At 34.2% G+C, this 23,673-nt stretch overlaps 1 protein-coding gene and 1 long non-coding RNA gene across 2 annotated transcripts; one reads left to right on the top strand and one right to left on the bottom strand.

Annotated features, from left to right (window-relative positions):
• Positions 1 to 225: 225 nt before the first annotated feature.
• LOC115222545 lies at positions 226 to 19,242 on the top strand. The gene is made up of 6 exons (XM_029792806.2): positions 226 to 530; positions 9,368 to 9,517; positions 10,118 to 10,186; positions 14,353 to 14,547; positions 17,119 to 17,259; positions 18,394 to 19,242. Exons 1-6 carry the CDS (start codon positions 360 to 362, stop codon positions 18,565 to 18,567), a joined length of 900 nt encoding a protein of 299 aa, XP_029648666.1. The 5' UTR covers positions 226 to 359; the 3' UTR covers positions 18,568 to 19,242.
• Positions 19,143 to 19,798, bottom strand: LOC118767335. The gene is made up of 3 exons (XR_005003253.1): positions 19,700 to 19,798; positions 19,322 to 19,326; positions 19,143 to 19,249 (listed from the first exon to the last, which is right to left on the bottom strand). It is a non-coding gene; the product is annotated as an uncharacterized LOC118767335 (long non-coding RNA).
• Positions 19,799 to 23,673: the final 3,875 nt, after the last annotated feature.

The following is a 23,673-nucleotide window of genomic DNA, read 5'->3' as shown; positions in this document are numbered from 1 at the left end:
TACGATGGTTCACTTCTCAAGACAGAACAATCTACTACAAAAATCGAAGAAAACAATAAGAGAGTATTGAGGATTTTAAATGAAGCACTATATTTGGTCACATAGAATTTTTTCTTCAAGTCAAATATTTCAAGCTAATCTAATAGATTTTCAATAGCTTTCATTTCTTAAAATAAAACACAATGTAAATATCGAAAAAAATAAAGAAAAAGAAAGAGAGCGTGAAACCTTATAGCATTAACAAATAACTCAGCAGCACGTTAATTGGGTTCGTTAATTGAAGCAGTGCTCGCGCATGCGTCAATATATAGCGCCAGAATTCTAACGGAGTCTCTGTTTTTGCATTCGCGACCGCAAGAATGGATTTCAATTTAACTACTTTCGATTATGTCCGAATAATTGCTATGCCATTCATTTTTTCGCCAGCATTATTTCTATCAGTAAAAACATGGCTGTTGGCTGATATGTTGATTGAATTTTTTCTAGGAATATTTGCTCTGTTATTCCCGAACGAGTTTCTTCGCAGACAGGTTAGTAATTGCCAAAAATAATGCCTTTTTAAATAACTATTTATTGCTGTGAAATTAATAATTTTTTTTTATTTCTAAAAAGATCTAATTAAGGAATAAGATACTAAAACTTTCTTAGAGTTATTCATGTTTTACCTGTAGAATTCCGAAGAACCTTTCCTAGAAATAATGTTATTCTTAAGAGTCTTCATCATTTGGAAATGCTTATTTTTAAAAAAAAAAACAAAAAACTTCTTGATATAATAAAGATGTTAAATTAGTTTTGATATAATCTTTCTTTGTTGCAAAGTTTGAAGTACCCTTTCACACTTAAAATGCCTGTCGTAAGAAATTCTAAATTTCCACCCGCAACGACACCCGGTTAATGAAGTTGGTGTGTATTTGTTCTTATTTAATGTAAATAAGGAGATTCACATGTCAAATTTATCGTTAATACCTTTTTGATCATCTCCATTAAGGCTCAAAAAGTCCGGGATGTGTTTATATCGTAACTATCTGTAAATAACGGGCTTCCTGGAATAAATACATTCTTTACAGGTACAATTTCAGTTCAAATTTTGTGCGCTCCAATATCCTAATGTAGTATAATAGCTATTTCGAAAATCTATTTACTTTTTAATTAGGATTTCGAGTACGTGATCACACGGACATTTAGTTATACACAGATATAAGTGAAAATTAAAATGAAGAGCCGAAAAGCAGCGCAGGGATAACTTTGTGTGTGTGTTTGTGTATGTGTGTGTGATTTTAGAAGTTTATAAAAGACATCAAGAATTATTTTATTAACACATTTCTGAAGTATTCTATTTAGTTGCTCTTACTTAGGTTTGTTTGGGAATAATATACTTTATAAATGGATTTTAAACTTACTTGTACTCGATTTCAGATATTAAAGGATTTGCTCGCTATTGCGATTCTTTTTTTCTTTTCCTTTTCAATTGTGTTCTCTGTTTTGTCCAATTTTCTAATTTAATTTTATAAAACGGTAAACACTGACGTTACAGTAATAAACGAGTCCTTAAACGGGAGGAAAAATAAGGAAGTAAAATGAAAGTCAAAACAAAAACACCCGGGTAATATTGGGTTAATATTGTAAACATTAACCAAAATTATTTTGGCATCACATCCTAGTTTAAGTCATATTATAAGATTTGTGCTTGATAAAGAAATACATTTCGAATTCTTAAACATTTCACTTACGAGAATCTCCCAATTATATATTGCCTGATTTAAAAAATTTTTTTAAACACAGTTTCATTTGAAAATATGAAAATTTAGAATTTATTTTTCAACGTTATTTACTGAAAGTCCCGCAATTTTTGTAAGAAGTTTCCATAGAGATGTTAATGAATTTGCTAGGAAGATGTTGCAATAGCAATATCGTCCTAACAGTGAAATAAATTTTCATCTCCAAAACGACGATGTACTTTAATTTAAAACTATTCCCATTATAGAAACTATTGCCCCTCCTGGAGCCTTAGGCCATTGATGATATTTATTTTCTAATCCGAAGAACTGAGATCGGTATATCACAAGTTATGAAGAAACAAAGTCGAGAAGGGAAGAAGGCACACTTGTGGTTATAACTTGAGATTTGCTTTCGTTTCTTTGTTGATGTTTATGTAGCGGGTGTATGTTTTTTTACGAGAAAAGGGTATTTAATCCCACCTCAGATCCGAACCCTGTACAAGCCGAGACATATCTTTCGACTGCTTTTTACCCTTAAACTTGTCCGGCTTGATTGGATCTGCGAGGGATGCGATGTAAATCTCGGGATAATAAAGGTACGGAATACTTCATCATGGTAGGGTGACAGTCTGAAAAGGACATACAAACAATATTTTCTTTTACTTGTTTGCCATGTGATTGTAGCCATTTGGAGAACCGCTTTTAAGGGTTTTTAAATCGACCCCAGGACTTATTCTATTGATCTCTAAGTTACGAGGACGTATACACACCAGCATCGGTTGTCAAGTGATGGTTGGGTAACAAATAGGCACAAAGACACCTCAGCTAAAATCTAAAGTTTTATACTAAAATGTTTTAGAAATCTTCACTATCTCCACCATCGCCTCTTCAAGCATTTTACGTTTCCCGAAAGCCGAATCTATTAACATTATTACTCGCCGAGGTCGAGTTTGCCATTCATCCTTTCGGGATCGATAAATTAAGTACTAGTCAAGTACTGGGGTCGATGTGATCGACTATCCACCTCTTCTCAAATTCCAGGTCTTGTGCCTATAGTAGAAAGGATTATTTTGCTTTGGGAATAATTTAGTGCAAAGTATTTTTTAAAGATCGTTGTTTGAAGCCGGAACTCCAATATTAAACCTCTTTATTTCTGAAACTACTGTCCATTTCATTTCACATTCAATAGGAGAATAATTCCATTCAAAACGAGAATAATTAAGGACTAAGAAATTCAGATTTAATATGGAATAATTTCATTCAAAATGTGGGCGAAAGTAAAGAATACGCACACCCGGTATTTAGGAGTTAGGATTACGCCGAAAACGAGTGGTGTGCGTATTCCGCCAAAATGAGAATATTAATGCGTGGTTATCTGACTTGGAACTACAGCCGCCGATGCTTAGAGAGAGAGAGAGAAATTGTAAAGGGGAGGGGGCGCGTGAATATTGTCTTTGAGGGGAGAGAACTGCCTCTGGAATCGTATCTCATTTTTTTCCCACCCTTATCTTGAGGTATTTTTTTGTGTGAAAGAGTGTGGTGTTTCCTTAAAGACCATTTATTGGATACTCTCAGTAGTCATGTAAAAAAAAGTTGTAATAGTCCGATTTGAATTATTCTTTCTTAATCGATCTGCACTGTGCCTAGAAAATCAAAAGAGCAAATATATTTGTGGAGAGAGGAAAAAAATAATACATTTTAACTGTATACCGCAATGGTGGTGATTGGGGAAGACTTCCTCCCCTCCCCCCATTTTCTCGCAATTTTTTCCCCCCAAAACCCCCGTTTTCGGATGCAGAGATCCCCTTCTCACTACCCTCACCCCAATTCTTCATTTTTCACTTTTTTTTTCCAAACCGTAACCGTTTAACCCTAACCCTAACTAGAAAAGTTTTTGGAAATTTTTTTCTGAATCATAATCTCTATTTTTCCGCATGTATTTGAAAAAAAAAAATTTTTTTTCAGAAAAAAATTTTGGGTAATTCTTTTAGAATCATAATCTCCGTATTTTCTCACATATTATGAAAAAAAAAAAAGTTAAAAATGAAGAAATTAGGGGTGAGGGTTTCAAAATGCCAATTTTTGCCTGTTTTTTTGCAGATTCGTATTCTCCATAGCCGAAAACGGGGGTTGTAGAAAAAAATTATTAATTAAAAAAAGGGGGGTGGGGTGGCGGGGGGTACAAAAGGAAGTCTTGCCGTGATTGGAGAAGATTGGCCACAGAATTGAACGTACCATAATCAACAGTTGCTGAAGAGGTGGTAAAACTTATTTGAAAGTAGTCAGAGCACATGAAAATTATTTTACTGAACTAATTGAAAATGATCCTAAAATAACACTTGGTGAAATTTGTAGCACAGTACGGCAGAAATTTGAACTTAATATATATCAAAGCAAACAGTCGCTAGGCATTTGGATTCATCGATGTACACATTGAAAAATGTAAGAAACGAACCTGAAAGACCAAATTGTCTTGAGAATATTAAAAAAAAAAACCGTAGAAATTTTGTCTTAAGTTTGCTCGAATATCAGGCCATAAACAAACCTATTTTGTTTATGGATGAAAGCAATTTTAATATTCATATCTCAAGATGTGAAGGTCAAGCTTCACAAGGAACAAGATGTACAACAGTTGCAGCTGGTTCAAAAGGAGCAAACGTTCATATTATTTGCTGTATTGGAAACGGTGGTCTTCATTATGAATTTAAACAGGGCTCATTTGAAAAAGAGAATGCCAAAGAATAGACGTGGTGTTGCCTAATTAAGGCATTTAGTCGATATGCCAGATCAGTAGCTATGGTAATTGATAATGCCCCATGTCGTTCTCAGATGGAGCAAGTTTTTAATGAAGATCAGTTTCCAATGCATGAAGTTTTGCGAGTGGCACCTTACAGCCCCATGTTCAATCCAATTGAACAAATTTGGTCAATAGTGAAAAGTTATGTCAAATGTGAATTGGCCAATAAACTTCATGATATTTTATCAGTAACACCTAGTGAATTGACAACTAAAGAGTATAGGCTAAGAGCACTTGAACAAGTGGTTGTTGAAGCAATAGAACAAATAACACCAAATACATGCTCAAATTCTATTGCAAGTATTCAAGCAAATGTGGATGATGCATTGAATCTCAATGATGTGATATTTTAGTGTTATGTTGAATCAATTTTGTTGTTATCTACAATGCTTTAATTTTTGTAGTGTGTAATATGATTTTTGGAAATAAACTTAGTGAATAAATTGACTATGAATTGAACAATATAACACAAACATTTGTTTATTATTATTAGTGATAAATAACTAACACAAAAATACTGTATATTTTAGATTGCCTTCTTATTTTTGATATTCTCATTTTGATTGGAATTATTCTCATATTGAATGGGAAATGATATAGATACCTATCTTGTTCCTTGTTTTCACTATTTGTTTCATTTATATTCCTCAAGATATTTTGAAAATTTTCTCCTACTCAATTGAGAAAGCTTGAAAGAAAATCTTATCTGATGCTAGACTAAGATAAATTTAGCATGTGTCAGTTTAGACTTGTCTGAATGATTACTATTTCTGAGTTTACTTATTTTGATGAGTTCCATATTTTACTGCCCAACTTGAATGTTGAGTTGGTGGTACTCCTTACTATTAGAATCTAAAGAAGAATAAGGAGGAATTTAACCATTTTTCAAAAGACTAAAATCTAAATGAGAAATTTAGAAACTTCGTTTCAGTAGACTTTTTAGTAAATTATTAATTAAAATGTGTGACATGCAAATAGTTCTTACTAAGTCATATGGGCGAAATTTGGCGTAGATTATACAAAAACTTATTGGATCAGTTATTTAACTATATTTCTCAGTATCCTTTGAACTGAATGAATAAACAGTAATTTTTTTCTTTTAGCTATTTTTTAATTAAAGCAATTTTTATTTACATTGAAGAGATTCTAAATTTCTCATCCGATAGAAGCAGTTTTAAAAAATGGCTTAACAGCAGTTACCTCCTCCTGAGTGTTCTGGTGATCCTGACAGCAACACTGATGTCAAAGTTCATGGGTGCCTTTAACTCAGTCCACTCTTGCAAGCATTCAAATCAAATCCCCAGTCTAACTTACTCCCTTTCTCTCTTACTAATCTCAGATATATTGAAAAAGGTCATTGTCTCTACCCTTATCTCCCTTTCTAATCGAGTCATATTGATTGTTTAAAAATGAATGAATGACCTAATAGAACAAGTATAGGAACAGACATGCGTAGAACTTGTAAAACCGGCTTTATGTTATGAATATTTAATATGCTTCGTTGAATCAGCACTTGAAATAGTGAAAGAAAAGAAGTCTTTGTATTAAAACTAATGTAGCAGGTAGGGTGAATAGGACACAATGAGTAATGTTGACTTAGAGAAAAATAATTTTTCACATATAGGCGTAGGAGTGGCTGTGTGGTAAGTAGCTTGCTTACAAACTACATGGTTCCGGGTTCAGTCCCACTGCGTGGCACCTTGGGCAAGTGTCTTCTATTATAGCCTCGGGCCGACCAAAGCCTTGTGAGTGGATTTGGTAGACGGAAACTGAAAGAAGCCTGTTGTATATATGTGTATATATATATGTGTGTTTGTGTGTCTGTCCCCCCCCCACATCACTTGACAACCGTAACTTAGCAGATCGACAAAAGAGACCGATGGAATAAGTACTAGGCTTACGAAGAATAAGTCCTGGGGTCAATTTGCTTGAATAAAGGCAGTGCTCCAGCATGGCCACAGTCAAATGACCGAAACAAGTAAAAGAGTAATATGTTCACTACCTTACAAAACCTATATCAGCTAAGCAAATGCATTAAAAGCACTACAGCATATTCAGAACACTTTCAGAAAATTATCTCCATTCTCTTTGAGTATAATTTAGATGAGGCAAAATGAGTAACACAAAATATGGTAACTTTGCTACTTCAATTCTCCAGGAATATATTTGAAAAAAGACTCGTACACATCAATATTCATCCTCAGACATCAGAAATGCACCAAAAATTAAAAATATCTAGGTCAAATGAAAGATCCTGGAAAAATGACTCACAATATGAAACAACAAAACACGACTAAAACAACTCAACATAAAATATTCTCTATAGCTTCTTCACAATCTGCTAGAATGGCTCTCTTCCTGGTATATTTACGCACCATGTAGTTAAAGAGGAAATTATTGAAATAAGTCATTATTAATTTTGCCCCACTTTAGACCTCTTCCTCTCTTTTTTTTTTTTTTTTTTTTTTTTTTTTGAAAATTATGGCATTAGTGTAAGGAAAAAAATTACTTGGAATCTAGCAGAGAAAAAAATATTAATTGTTAAGCACCTAAAATTATCCAGATATTTTATTAATAACTTTGATTACAATTAAGTCAAAGTTGAGAAAAAAATTTCTTTGAAAAAAAAATGTGCCTGTCACCCTCTTAATTTCAACAACCGTTATGCTGGCCAATTTTTTACTCTTAAACATGGTGCAAAAGTACAAAATGACAATGCAATACTTACAATGTAGTGGTTTCAAGCAAGTGGGGGATGAGAAATCAGAAATACTCATTTTGGCCCAATCCCTATGAATATTAAAATTGTCTCTCTTTCTTTTTACATTTATAAGTATCCTAGTCCATAAATAATGGGTTACTTGTTGATGTATTTTGAAAGCTAGATTATTTCCTTTATTTACAAGTTTTATTGTTCAAATCATGATAAGGCCGTCATTAGATTTTCATCTATTTACCATTGATAAAGTATTAGTATATTTGGGTGATGCAATAGATTTTTACCTCTTCTCCTTCAGCAGTTGATCTTAACTAAGTAATCAATATTTGTATCATGAAAGCTGAATGATTTAGTAAGTTTCTTTTTCATGGTTGTTTTATGCCTGCTTTCTATGCTGTCATGTGTTGTATGGGTCATCGCAGCCCGAGTTAGTTTTAACTTCAAGCTACTGTCTTTGACAAGTCAGAAGAGCAATTGTCACTTGTTCCATTTTTCTTTGGCTGGGTGCCCTTTCTTTCACAAACCAGCTTTAGTATGCTGGGTGTATTTTATTGTAGCACCAGTATTAGAGAGAGCATGGGGCCTAGTGATCAGAGGTGTTATACTGAAGATTGTAAGGTCATGGATTCAATTCCCAGACCAGATGATGCTTTGTGCTTATGAACAAAATACTTCACACCATGCAACTGTACATGCAATGTCGATTTGAAGGAGGGAATAAACTAATGTATAGCACAAACATTTGGTCACTGTAAACAATATTATCTCTGCAGGTTATTTAGCAAGAAATTGTGGAATTGTCTTTCTCAACCATGAGAGACTAGCAAAATGAAGAAGAGTATTAGAGCAGTTGTCATGTATTTGACAATGATTAAGTAGTAGCTGGTGTTTGAATGTCTCCATTCAAACACCAGCCATTTTACTCAGGCAACTATGACTGATGAGTCTGTTTCACCGTTCATTACAAGACAAATGTGATTCAGCTTGAATAGGAGTGACTGCCATGGGGGTAAGAGAAAAAAGAGGGTCTGAATATGGGTATAAAGAGGAAAATGTTGTTGGGATGGTACAAGAGAGAGAGAGAGAGGTAGAGAATGAATATAATGATAGGTACACTGCAAGTTGTGGGTCGGAGGCTGAATAGCAAAATGAGAGGATATCAAAAACAGTGTCATACCAACTGAGATGGGTGTAGAAATAGTAGAGAAGTGGGTTAAAGTGATTGATATATGTTCAATGTAATATAGAAAACCTACATATCAGTGTGATTGGAATGTAATAAAGATCTGTTATGTAAACATTGGTTAAATGAAGTTCCAAGCATGCATCAGCTACATCAAGTTCACCTGTTTTGTAATCTTGAAGTCAAGATCACGAGGGAGACAGAGAATGGTTGTATTTTTTTTTCTTTAGTACTGTCATAGTTTTTTTTTTTTATTAAAAATATTTCTTTTAGAATGCAGAGCAACTGCAGGGTGACATTTACTGAAAAAAATTTCATTACTTAACATGTCGAAATAATGTTTGTTTTGTGCATAGGCCCCTAACGGAGCCCTGTTCTGGTGATGGATAACAGATTATCAACTGTTAAGGTTGGTAAGCTGCAGCTTTACCATCTGAAGCTTCCTACTATCCAAGTTAATATTTAAGTATTCTCATTCATATTTGGTATTTAATTATTTTTGACAGTGATTAATGCTTAAGTATGTCCTTGTTCATGCCAACCATGTAACCATGTTTACCCAGCCATATACACTAATCCACCTCAACTACACCATGTTCAAGAAGTAAAAAAAACACATCCTAAGATTTGCTATGGTAGAAAGTTGAAGTTCCTGTTAGTAATGTGACAGTTACTCAGTGAAGATTAATGCTTTTTCTCCGAACCAAAACTTTTCATATTATGAAGATTCTTGATTCCTGTAAATTCTACATTTATATTTGCAAATATTCAAATTTAATAAAATAAAATTTTCTATTTTTTTTTGTGTGTGTGCATTTTCTAAAAGTTTGCATAGTTTATTGGTTGTTCAGTATATTAGTTTTAAAATGTTAAATGATTTGTTGTCAAAATCATTATGAAAAATTATAATTAACAAGTATTATATAATTTGTAGCTACATTTTATTTTAGGTGAGTGAAGGGACGCCGATAGAAGCATCACATTTAGCTTTAATGCGGATATATGGAGCGATTCATGTAGGGGCATCTTTTGTTTTATACAAATGTCGCATGAGCAAGGATGAATCTGTTATTGGAACAATGATGTGGAGTCGTATTTTGGTGAGTTAACCTAGTTTTCTAAATGGTTTTAATCCTCTAGAGATTTGGTGGCTTCATTTTATAAATTATTTTTTAAACAAACCATATCTGGACTTGGTCACCATATTTATTTTTTACATATTCAGTACTTTAAATTAGTGATGTTGTTAAAGCAATGCTAGTCTAATTAGTTTTTATTTTCATCTTTCCTAATTCTAGAGTTGACTTCCATTTTTTTCAAGAATTAATATGTTTGTCACGATCATCAGTTAAATTGACTTCTAAGTTTTTACATCTTTATGGCTGGGGCTAACAAACTCCTATTTTGCAAATAAGAAAACTGGATTAAATTATACCCAGCAATTGTAAATTCAGACCTTACTATTATTGTCTTTGATCTGCTGCATCAGTTTAGAGATTACTCTGCTACAAATCCATGGTTACTGGAAGCATTGAAAATATTTACTCCAAAAAAATTTAAAAAAAGCAAAAATGAAAAAATGTTTGTGCCTTCGAAGCTAAATAAAATGTGGCATTTCTATTGTGATTGATTGAACAATGTGTTGACTCATTTTCACACTCTTTCTCTCTCCCTCATTCTTTATATTTTCATTTTTGCAGGGGCTAAAAATCCAAATCCTCACGCTTGCATATCATGCTATGTTTATCATGGACAAGTTCACTACATTTGTAAGTATTTTTACTGTTTAATATGGTAGGCTGTGGCTTTTGGTAACTCTCATTTGCAATGTCTTTTGTATTCCAGCAGAAAAAGATATATTAAACATATTTCATATGAGGCATAGGTACAGTTGTGGGGTAAGAAGTTCTGAACCATATGCTTATGGGTTCAGTTTCACTGCATAGCACCTTGGTCCTTGGGCAAGTGTCTTCTAACGAAAGCTTAGTGAATGGATTTGACAGATGGAAACTGAAAGAAACCTGTTGTGAATGTATGTATGTATATATATATATAAACTGGAACTACATGTGAATTGTTGGCGATTTTTTTTTTTTTCCTGTCTTCCTTTACTCTTGGACTTTCCTCAAAATGTAAAACCACCTTTCTTTCCTTCCCTGAGCTTCTGTTAATATTTAGCATGTATTAATACTTCTGTTAATACTTGAGTTGTTATATATATATATATATATATATATATATATAAATAAATCTCTGTCTTTATCCCCCAGCACTGCTGATAACTGGTGTTAGTTTATGTCTCCCTTAACTTAGCAGTTTGGCCAAAAGAGACTAAGAGAATAAACACCATGCTTTTAAAGGAAAGTCCTGTGGTCTATTGGTTTGACTAAAACCCTTCAGAACAGTGCCTTAGCATGGCCGCCTGATGATTGAAACTAGTGAAAAGGTAAAATGTAACGGACAAAATGAATTGACAAAAGCCAGAGTGCACGTTACAGACTAGAAATGGATAATATGAGGTCATATATTGAGAAGTAGATTTGGTTGTACCAGAGTGCCAGCAGCAATGTTTTAATTCCACATTCATAGTTATAGAACGTGTTTACGTTGTTTGTTCCCAGTTTCCACCCAATGTCCTCCGCATTCTTATGCTCAAACCTCACTACCTTTAAATCTCGCATCATAAAGTCTGTTCTTCAGTGAGAGAGAAGCCATCTATTAACAGATCATTTGTGAAGCTACCATTTCTGTTACCTCAATCCCCTTGATAGTAATGATTAGGTCATCTAGATAACAAGTTGCTTATCACCCACTGTACACTCTGTAAAATAGCTGGCATTATGAAGAGGATCCAGCTATATAAATCACACCAGGACAGGTGACTAGAGCCTTTTGTAGCCCTCTGGCTTGCCAGCTCCTATCAAACCATCCAACCCAAGTCAGTATGGAAAACGGATGTTAAATGATGATGATGATGATGAATGAGTCTTCTGGGCAGTTGAGGGACTTTATTGTTAACTACCTCTGTGTATCATCTGAAATACTTCTCTGTCAGCCTGTCTGCGATACCACTACACCTTTTATCCACCCATTATTTACATTTGGTACACAGTGTACAACAGTTGTACCTCCCTGCTGACTTTCTGTATATCAAACACAACCATTTCCAAGTTGGTACTAGCATTCTGTTGTATTTTCTGCTAACTAAAACATTTGTCTTTGCTAAATTGACTATTGAGTCTCTCTGTTTGAATCCCATCTTCCAAATTTGGGAGGTTTTCTTTAATTCTGCAACTAATTTAGCTTTGAGAACTGTGGGACTACTCAGTCTTAAACTGAAAGAAACAGGGATAGTGCTGGTAGATGCTTACCTATTTGAACTGGTTGCAAACACTTACCTTGCTTTTAGCACCTATATGTTGCATACATTGTTCTCACAGCCATTCTTCATGGTACATTGTCAAAGATGTCTTCTCCAAATCAATAAATATTGGCTTTAATGATTTGTTCTTGTCTCAGAACTTTTCTTGTAGTTGATTGAAGAAGAGGGCATCTTGATACAAATTACATGTCTTATAATCTGGTTTTGTCCTCTATTATATTTTTCTATACCCCCTCCCAACTATCTCTCTCTTATTTTTGCATCTTGGTCGATCACTTGAATGTCTTAGTAGTCAGTCCTTCTGAAGTATCTATTTTGTTCTTCTAATAGTTTATAACCATAATGTCTGATTAACTAAGGCGTAAATAGCCAGAGTTGGTAAACACAACCTGTCACTGTGCATTACAAGTATATCTTCTGATTTCAACTTAACTAGGGCTGCTACCCACTCTGCTATCAAAAAGCCCTTTACTTCTATGTCTTGTTTTGCTCCATTTTGTGTTCACTAATTATGGCTGCTGTTTGTTCTATTCACAGTACATTGTCATGATACAATACCCAGTTTTTTTCTGCTTCTATTCATCATAGGATCTTTATTTTTTGAAGTTATGTACTGTAGACTCTTTTAACTTTATCTTCCTTCTCCAACTGTACGTAAACTATCTGGGTTATATTTCTGTAGTTTTCTCATGAACGATGATACTAACGTCTTCTGGAGTCAAAGCAGAAACTGATAGTTGATAATTAACACCTTGACTGATTCCATTATCAAAATCTAGTGTATGTTGAATAATATTCATCATCATCATCGTTTAATATCCGCTTTCAATGCTAGCATGGATTGGACAATTTTGACTGAGGGCTGGCAAACCAGATGGCTGCACTAGGCTTCAATCTTAGCCCCTTCCTTCACCCTAGGGTTTTCTAATTTTCTTAATTTCCTGTAGTGTATATCATCTTTAGAATGAGTTTGATTCCTTATTCCTTGATATAATCAACCCCCCTCTCTGCTCGTTGCCTTGTTTTCACTATTTGTAGTTCCTAGAAGAGAAGGAACTTCAGCAAGTGATGACTTGAAACTCAGTTGCAGCCTTAAATCATTTGTTGTTGTCATTGACATGTTTGATTTTCTGTTCTTTGTACAAGGTACATGTATGTGTGAGAGTGTCTGCAGGTATGGTGTGTGTCCAGGTGGGGTAGAGTAAATACTGCTACAAAGTCACATTTTATAGGTTGTATGTATGTATGTATATGTACAAATCTAAGTTTGATTGTTTCTCTTTCCCTTTTTAAATTAGAATAGATTTTGACCGGCCATTTGCTTGGTAGCAAGGTTGTGAGGGAAAGCATCTTGTTTTTTACATTTTCCTTTAAATCATAGGAAGGTCTTGCAGATTTTTATAGTCTCATATATTGTAATCATTTGTAGTTTAGAAACTTGTTCTCTACCCAAGATCCCATGTTCAGCAATACTTTGCTCCAGTAATAAGTATGAAGCTTCAGTAGAAAATGCACGTTGAATCAGAATTATGATGATGGTAATGACACAAGTCTAATTAATAAAACATCATCATATAATGCCTGCTTTCCATGCTGGCATGGGTTGGACAGTTTAACAGAAACCAACAAGCCAAAGGACAATACCAAGCCCTACTTTCTGCTTTGGTGTGGTTTCCACAACTGAATAACCTTCCTAATGGCTACCACTTTACAGAGTGTACTGGATGCTTTTCATGTGGTACCAACTGCAGTGGGGTCACCAAGAAACTTGCAAAACTAAACTCTGTTGTCTGAAGAGCTAGTGGTATTGAGGGAGGTGGCTAACCCAGGAGAGGAGTGAGAGAGAAGATGGTGAAAATGGGTTGGGGTATACCATCAAGTTACAAGGGAGTGTATATGAGTAAAGTGGTACAGAGGATTGGATAGGGTGAATGGGCAGATAAGCTCACCCGCACTGGAAATGAAAGGGAGGAAAATGCAGTGAGTGAATACAGGGAGAAGGGGGGGGGGTGAGGAACATGTTGAAGGATAGATTGTGTGAAAATTGCAAGAGTGGGAGATAAAGGAGAGGTGAATGAAGTGAGTGACACACAGATGGAGGAGAGATTTTTCAAGGACAGAGGCATAAACAACATGCCTTTAGGATGTCCAGATTACTTAGGTGGACAGGTCTTCTCAAGTTTTGCTAATTGCTTAACATCTGAAGGTCATTTTGCACCACTTTACTCTACGTCCTCCTAGGTCCTCTTTTCCACAGATTCACCTCACACCCTCCAGGCAGAATCTGTCTCTCCCTCTTTCTCTCTCTCTCACTTAGACAGACAGAGAGAGAGAGAGAGATGAATATCATATGGTGAGGATCATTGATATCCTTCATTTTTGCCTCTGCAGAATTAAATATTAGAAATGTTATAACACTGTGGATGTAACACGATGATGATGACTATTCTCTTCTATACTATTCTAGTTATTTCTAATAATAATTGTTTTAATTCTGATTTGTTTTATTAAATATATAACTAATGATCTTTTTTTTTTTTCTTTTCTTGACAGTTTCTCTACTTTGTTCTTGGGAACTTCTGCCTGTGGTTAGTGGCTAATTTAGTCCAAATTATACGAAAGCAACCTAAACTTGGTCACTATGAACCTGAAGTGTTATTGACATGGGTGATAAGAACTGAATTTTTTGTTACGTTTCTGTCAGGGCTGGCATATATGGCCTTTCCACATTTTTTGACTACCTTGTTTGTAAGTTTTCTCTTTTAATCTTTCTAATTTTCACCAGCTGACATTGGCAACATGTCTAATGTTGGATCTGTTAACTGTATGAATAATAAAACTGCTGTTGTTAATAAATATTTATCTTGCTCCCAATTTGTCAGCATAATTAGGTATGGTCCGTTTCTCTGACCTGAGCTGGGTTACACAATCTGTAAGAGATGAAAGTAGGGAATCACTGATTGCTGATTTTAAACTTTTCTAAAACAGACAGTACCATCTGTCATTGTGTTAATCTTTTGTCCTCCTCTTGTACAAAATAATGACAATTTAGACTCACCGTAAAACATTATTAGCAAAATATGGTTCACCTTATTGAAAAGAAAGGTATACAAAAGGGAACAGTGACAACCTAAACATATGGATAGTAGCACTAGAGGGAAAGCATATTGATGGCACAGTTGATTGATATGTGGTTTACTGGATTGTTGCCAGTTAAGCGTGTTAGTCATGGATATGCTACAGTTAACTATACCTTACTGTGCTACCTACATACAAAGGTAGCAGGGTTTGGGTGAACAGAAGGTAAGGTCTTGTTGCCCTTTAATGATTTAAATCTGGTAACTACTGAGAATTTGAACAGACAAAAGGGAGCTTCTCTTTGGTTTCTAATCAGCTAGAAATAACAGCAAGGAGTGGGAATGTGTGTATGAGATAAAGACTAGATGGTGGTGGCAAGAATGTCTTTGAATAAAGCTGACTTGAGCCAAACAAAATAATGCTTTTTAGCCCTAGATTATTGCTAAGGAGTTGAACTATCCTGAGGGATGTTCCAGTTTTGACCATCCCATTTTGATGTCAGTCCTATCTCCTTTGCCCTTCCATATTTTAAGATAGTAAAGTGGAGTTGAAGGGTGATTTGGCTGTTATTTCTCGCAGTTATTTAATTTGAGCTATTGTATAGAACAGGCATGCTCAACCTCTTTTTGTTAGGCATGCCAATCACAATGCCCTTGGGTTCCAGTTTTCCCTTGCCTGTTAGTAGAGATCCTTCTGTCTCCCCTCATTTTATATGGCTTCTTTCATTTGTCTTTTATTACTTCCCATGTCACCATGTCATTGATGGAGTGGAAGAATTCCCTCACCAGCAATAAATCTGTGTCATTTTTATGGCTTCATCTCAGTTTTTTTTGTTTGGTACCAATTTCTTTGAGCACTGGATGGATAGAAGAAGCACATTGCTGGTCAAATTGTTATCAAGTCTGAGAAAATGCTTAGTGCCCATTTCTTCTTGCTTTACTGGGGTTGACTTTGCCATTCATCCTTTTGGAGTTATTAAGATATGTACTAGTTAAGCACCATCCCCTAGACTTTAGCAGCTTGTGCCAAAATTAGGATGAATTAATATTATACAATAAGAAAAACCTATTTGAGGTTGTTCATAATTTTAGGTCACAAAAACCTAATTAAACTGCTTTTTTTTTATAACCCCTTAATAATTAAAGTCTCTTAATTATCAACAAGCAATTTAACATTTTAGTGATGATTACTTTATATTGATTGTATGTGTTTTGTGTATTTAAGTATGTATGTTATATTTAATGAACTAACTGCTATAAACAATATTAAATGTTTTATGTCATGCAAACAAGTTCTCTGCTTGACAACTTTCTACACAATTGAGAGAAAATATTTTCTAAAACTTTTTTTCTTCTTTCCTCTAATTTTCCCATAAAGTATAATTGTTATCCAAGTTTTAAGTAGTGGTGTACATTAGCATAGCTAGAGTGTGTGCCATCTGGAACGGCCCTTCCGTTTGCCGACCCCTGGACCTCACAAAAGACGTATTGCATACAGCAGACCCGAAAGTAATGCCCCTTTAAAAGTGCTGCTTGGAGCAGACCACCCCTACTGCCCACCCCACTAGCTACACTAGTGGTGATGTATGTAATAAATTATTGTACTTTATGGTAATTATGTACTAATTGTATCTCAGTGATAATTGTTAGTTATAATGTATGTAATAAGTTCTTGCTGGAGAGGAAAAGCTCATTGAATCAACAGGAATGTGCCAGGGACTGTAGATAATCTGCAGCTGCCTGGTCAGTTTCACATGTCATATGCCAAGATGCAGGGCAACAAAGCTTGTTTTGCACTATCAAAATTAATTGCTGTTTTGGGGAGTCCATCAATCATGTTGACAGGAAAGGACAGGCATTTTACCTTTTCCTTCTGTCTTTGTAAGATATAGCATGATGAGGGGTAACTGAAAGAACTGAAGATAGGGACTCTTTGTCTTCCAGTTTTCAGCAGAGAAGGGAGTGGGAGGTGTTGTTACAATAACTTGTTTAGAAAGGTGGGTGTTAGTGGCTAAGAAGGCCTAAACAAAAGGGCTTACTCTTCAGAAGCACTTTTAGGTCAGAAAATAACATACTAAAATAAGGTACTTGCCTTTGGTGGTTAGGCTAACCTAGCATCTGTGTGTTTGGATATAACAGTCTCCACTATTATATTTTCTTTGTATTGGCCTCGTTTTGATCCCTTCAGTATATTAAACAAGTAATTCCCACTACTGTTGTTATTTTCTTTCCATTTCTTCAGTCTCCAAAACCTGATCTAATCCATGTATATATAACTCAACTTGTGGGTGGATCGACACTTGGTGGTATTTGGTTATCTTGGTACTCTACGAGTTTTTACCTAGAAAGAGATATAAAATCAGTTTTACTCTCTCGTGTTTACGTAAGTATTGTTTTTGATTTTTTTTCCTTTCTATTAAATGTGTATGTTTTACAAGTCAAATGTATCTAAATTTCTGATTTATTACTACCAATTATTGTATTTCATGGTGTGAATATTTCTAAAAGAGGCTGTTCTCTTTTATTTAGCCTTGCTATAATTAAATTGATGTTTGGTAGACAGGTACATGCTATTTGTTAATTAGTCTACCAGTTTATGCTAGTGGACATGCTAAAACAGCTTTGCTTGATTGAACAAATGATCAAAAAGTTTGTCAGCCAATTTAATATAGTTTCTGAATTGCAAGCTTGGTTCTTCATGATAGTTACACTATAGAAATAAGGGTAGTTGAACTTTTAGTCCTGCTTATAGCTGAATTGTATTGATGAGTATATAGCTTAATGAAACTATTAAGTCCTTCTTGTTTACTGCAAGGCCAGTAATAACTTGTTGATCTAATGAAAAGCAGCTGTAATCATTTTGACCATGTGGTTATATATTGTAAGCTTTCCAGAGTATTTTACGGTTATATCAAGTGACTAATATCAACATTCTCTATTAGTGTATAGAATAAATTGAAAATGCACAACATACAGTGTTATACAGAATATTCCACAAATCAGTGTGCATTTTTCTTTTTCCTTGCATTTTAATTAATCAAACAGATTTATCTAATTATTCTTAGATTTACATGGTGCTGTAGGTCATGCAGGCTTTTATGCTTTCCAATTCTGTATTTCATATTGTGAGATATTTTTCAGCCAGATTTTTATGTCTGGTTACTTTTCCTCAGATTGGAGCACATGCACACCAAGTGATATAGTTTGTCATTGACAGTAAAGTTCTAGGCCTTTTCAGTTCATGGCACTTTTGGCTTTCATAAAAGAAACAAAACTGTTATGGAATACATCAATGAACATTGGAGGAACTGTTATTTAGTTGGCCAAATTTGCCATTCAACCTCTTAATATATGTCTACAATACTCTTTAATTAGTTCCTGTTTATACAGTTTAAATGTATTTTTCTCACTCAATTGTCAACTGTTGCAATAAGCTGTATTGTTTTTTGATTCTGTTCTCCATTTCAATGTTGTTTGCCAAAGTTTATCTGCGTTTTTGTTTTCTGTCTCTCTTCAGACAACAATCATAATTTTTGCTGTGATAACCCAAAGCCACTTCATGCTAGGATATCCTAAACTGGAGAATATGTGGTTGTTCTTCACTTGGTTCCTTCCATTTGTACTTGCAATTGTTGGTCTCATTATGATAAATGCACGACGAAGATACCCAATAAAGAAAAAGGCAACATAAATACTTTGCAAAAGACTTCATTTTGCAACTCCTATGCAAATAAATGGTAACGTGTTTGTCTGAAGCAAATATATTTTTTCATAATTTCTTTTATAAATGTTTATTTTTGAAATGATTTTTCTCCTGGCACATTTTTTGAAGTAGAATTAACTAGCTATGAAGAACATGACATAATTTTAGATGGTAGTTATTTTCATTTGAGTCTAGATTTACTGTTTGTTTTTACTGATTAAAGATAATTAATATTCCAAATATTATGGAATTTTTAATCACCTCACAGGTGACTTTTCTATGAATCAAACAGTTTAGGCAATACTATATAATCTTCACATCATTTTTCCTCTAAAGTCTAATTGATATATTTCAATATAATAATCATTGTCAGGAATAGCTGTAATTACATATTTTTTTTAAAATCCTGTTTATGTAACTATAATTAGATCTACAATAGTTTAATGGCTTCACAGCAATTAAGTAAACAACTGATATCCGTCCCCTCACCCCATCGCCTATTTCCAGTTTTAATAAATTGGGACTGGCATGTCAACTCATTTCAAAAAAAAATTCTTTTTTTTTTTTAAAGTTTGTTTTTACCTGCTATTAAACATTAGAAAATTTTTTACCTCCCTTTAATTCCATCATCTCTGTTAATAAAATTTGTGCTTTTCACATTAATGTATCTCTTTTACTCTTTTACTTGTTTCAGTCATTTGACTGAAACACCGCCTTTAGTCGACCAAATTGACCCCAGGACTTATTCTTTGTAAGCCTAGTGCTTATTCTATCAGTCTCTTTTGCTGAACCGCTAAGTTACAGGGACGTAAACACACCAGCATCGGTTGTCAAGCGATGTTTGCGGGGACAAACGCAGACACACAAACATATTCACACATATACATATATACGATGGGCTTCTTTCAGTTTCCGTTTACCAAATCCACTCACAAGGCTTTGGTTGGCCCGACTCTATAGTAAAAGGTGGCATGCAGTTGGACTGAACCCGAAACTATGTGGTTCGTAAGCAAGCTACTTACCACACAGCCACTCCTACGCCTTAAATTAAAAAGTGTTGGTGGCCGGCTATGAGACTCGAACTCACACCTCCGTGATTATGCGTCGTGGTGCTCTGTACCTTTATTAAACAACTGGGCAAGACTTCCTTTTTATACCCCCCACCCCCCAAAAAACACCCCTTTTCTTTTTATTTTCTTTTTCTTTTTCTACACAAACCCATCTACAGAGAATATGAATCTGCAAAAAAATTGGTAAAAATCAGCATTTTGAAATCTGCCACCACCACCTAAATTTTTCAATTTCAAGTTTTTTTTTTTTTTTTCTTGTAAATATGCAGAAAAATATGGAGGTTATGATTCTGAAACAAATTTCAAAAAATTTTTCTGGTTAGGGTTTGGGTTATGGGAAAGAGTGAAAAATGAAGAAATTGAGGGGGGAATGGCGGGGCGGAATTTCAAAATTCCAATCTTTTGCAATTTTCTGGAATCTCCATATCCGAAAACATGGGTTTTCAGCAAAAAAAATTTCTTTTTAAGTGAAAACAATAATTTGCAAGAAGGGGGGCGGGGGGCAGGAGGAAGTCTTTCTGACAACTGATATGTTATCATTATATCAGTGGTGTTATATTTGAGGTTTTACATTAAGAAGGGTTGGTTATATTTTTACCTCCATTCTCTTACATCCACTCATTAAAAAAACAAAAATTAATTTCTCTAAATGTTTTTCCTTGTCATGCTATTTTCTACAATGTATTGCCAAATGACATTTGCTTTTTATTATTATTATTTTTTTTTTTTTTTTACAATATTTAACCATATTTTCATTCAAGATGAAGGCTTTGGTTTTTTTTTTATTTACAAAATGATTTGATTGTTATGCTGTTAACTTTGCTGAATACTAAGCAAAAAGCTGTGTGTGTTTGTTGGTTTTAGAATTGATAAAACTAGTTCAGCTGTCCATTGTGACATTTAGTCATGGGCTTTGCCATTTGGAATTTGAATCTCAGTAAGGTGCATTTTGCCTTTCATCCTTTTGAGTCAACAAAATAAAGTGCTAGTCACATACTTAGGTTGATATAATCGACTGTACTCACACTGTCTCCCTGAATATTTCAAGGTCTATTAGAGGTCACTAATATTTTGTTTATTCAAACAGATCTGAAGTATTGTTCATCTGATGTCAGCTATTATACTGAAGGCGTCTCTTCGTGTTTAACAAATAAAATTGATCTCTTTTGGCATTGACGATGATACATATTCAGTTGTTTGATCAACTGGATTATCTGCTCATTGAATTAGCTTGTAAGTGACTGCGTGTTCCACACACACACCTTTTGATACCAACTCTCCTGAGACTTACCCTGGTTCTATGATGCAATCTTCCTGTTTCAAAGTGATCTAAATTAAAACCTTCCATCAAATTTTCGTGCTAAAATACGTTTCAAATACTACATTAATAATGAGTTATTTTACTGAGTTATCCTTTTCAAAACTAATTCAAACAAAGGCAGTAAATTTTCAGTAGTACTATGGCAACAAGAATGTTAATTATAACTGTCATGAAGACCCAAGGCTGTACCTTTTTGTATTAGAGGTACAATGGCAAATGACACTTGCTGTAGATAGATGCCACCCTGGGTGCTGAATTCAGAAATTTGTGACCACAAACTAAATTCTTAACCATTCTACAGAAATTAAATATAATCACTTTTAGTTTATTAGAACTAACACTATAATGAAACGTAGAGTTAGTGGGCTTCCTTCTCTCTATTCCTCTCTCTAGGAAGTTTACTTGTCCTTTTGACCTTGCCTTGCCATACATGAACTTTAACCTATTGACCTCTTCTCATCAAAACTATTTTGGTTATTTGGAATGTGTTAGTAACACATTGAAAAGAGAGACTGGTTTAGAATTACATTTAAAAACTGAATATGATTTAATTTTTGACTCATGAACTAATCAAAAATGTTGTGTATTACCATTTTTTGTTTATATCATTGAAATATGATTTCAGACTTGGCTGGAATCTTTCAGATTACTCCATCTATTTCAAAACTTAACTGGTTTTACTTTCTGTTTACTCAAGCTTTACATGTTTAATACTTTTTGTTGTGATATTTTCATATTATGCAACACAATAGCTAATTAATAGTTTATAGCTGAACTAGGGAAAACTTAGTGTTTTATGAACAAGAGGGAAGAAACAAATGTAACAACTCAGACCAGCATTTTAAAAATCTTTTTTCTGCATTGTTTATATATTTTCACATATGTGCAGTGTTAAACTTTTTTTGTCTCTGTAACTATATCTTTTATTCATGGCTGTATTTCAGTTGCTGTTATTTACTAGATTGACTGATCAAACAACTTCAAAATCTTTTCCTTTAAAGTTGGTATAGTCTTTTGTTGAAAGATTTTGGATATTTAATGATTTGTGGTATAAAAACAATGATAAATATATATTTTTAGGGAGAACCAGGTTTTCCTCAGTTTCTATATTCTAAGATCAGTGTGCCTTAATAGTGCAGATATTTGCCAAATTAACAAATATTATTGAAAATGTGAATTTTCTTTCTTAACATTTACTGATATGTGTTTGCATGCACACACACATGTATGTATTTCACTTTGATTTTATAAATAATGTTATTAGAGATATGCAAAATAAACTTTTTCTGCATTTACACCTTCAATATTGCCTTAAATGTTTTAATTTAGATAGTTATTTCCTCTTATTTCACTGTTTCTTATAAATTCACCATTCTCATCAGTAGATCTTAAATGGTGGTCAAGCACCTGTAATTAGCCACATGATTGATTTTGTATTTCATGATACCCATTCTTTTAGGTTCAGTAAGTATCACTTCTTCCATGCTGACCAACAGGAACTTTGGTATATGGTAGTAATTTGCAATGAGTTTGGTTCTTTTCTTTAGGATTATAGTTGGGTGAAAGCTGTTAGGGAAACTATGAGGAAGACTGTAGACCATCTATCCATTTCTCTAGTATTCAATGATTTCCCATGTGGTATCTGCTTTTTTTGTATTCTTTGATTTCCAAATGTGTTTGGAGAGAGATGTGGAGGTTTTATTCCAGATAGCAGAATGAGTTGAGTTGGTGTAGGCAGCTTTTGAATGTTTACCATCAACCCAATATAGTAGGATCAACTGTTGGAAAATACAGAAAACATGCTTGTTTCAACTTGCCTTTCATGGAGCAGGTCTGCTGTGACAGGTACATGTTAGTTTCTCATTTCATGGTGTTGCCAAAGGATACCTGTATTATGGATCTTTATGGTGCTGGATATAATCCTTATACTATTGGAGTTTTTGTTGTGCAGGATGGAGGTAGGGGGTGGGAGCACTGTGTTAGAAAGTTGATTGGGTTAACAAAGGTGGGTTAAAGATTTAATTATGATTTCATAATCATCTTTCTCCCTTAATTCCTTTAGTATTCTCATACAGAATCATATCGACACAAATAACTCCTACATAAGCCCACCTGATTTTGCAATGCACTCCTCCTCCACTTGCTTTTATAATACAGGTCCAACCTCCACTACTTATATTTAAAACTTTGGCTAATTTCCATCACAACAATTCCCATTGGTAGCTGAAAGCCTCTATTGCTCCCTTTGGCTACTATCATAGAAACACAATTTCTGCAATGAGGAATTTATATTATGTACCCTATTTACATTAATCAAACTGATGTCCTCATCTTGATTGTTGCTTTCACTATGTTTTGACTGTTCTACCCTGCAGCCTTCTACTAGTGTCTTGTGTCAAACTCAGTTGTATCAGAATTTCAAACCTAACCCTTTGATACATGGAGGTACACTGTTCTCATTCCACTCACTATATTCAAAACCAACATTCACAGAAGAGTACCCCAACTTCAATTCTCATCATCCGTCTATATTAATAAACACGAAATTCTGTTTGTTCAGGATCTCTGTATCTCAGTCCACATTTCCTCTACATAAACATATACCTTTTTGGTACCAGAATAATCCCAGGATTGAAAATCTGCCCTTCATTTGGTTCTTAAACATTCAGCATTGGGATCTGATTTAGAAGCATTTGGGTTGCT

The sequence above is a fragment of the Octopus sinensis genome, linkage group LG20, assembly GCF_006345805.1.
Source record: "Octopus sinensis linkage group LG20, ASM634580v1, whole genome shotgun sequence".
NCBI lineage: Eukaryota > Metazoa > Mollusca > Cephalopoda > Octopoda > Octopodidae > Octopus > Octopus sinensis.
The sequence above is the reverse complement of the archived record's forward strand: the minus strand, read 5'-3'. Positions and strand labels throughout refer to the sequence as shown.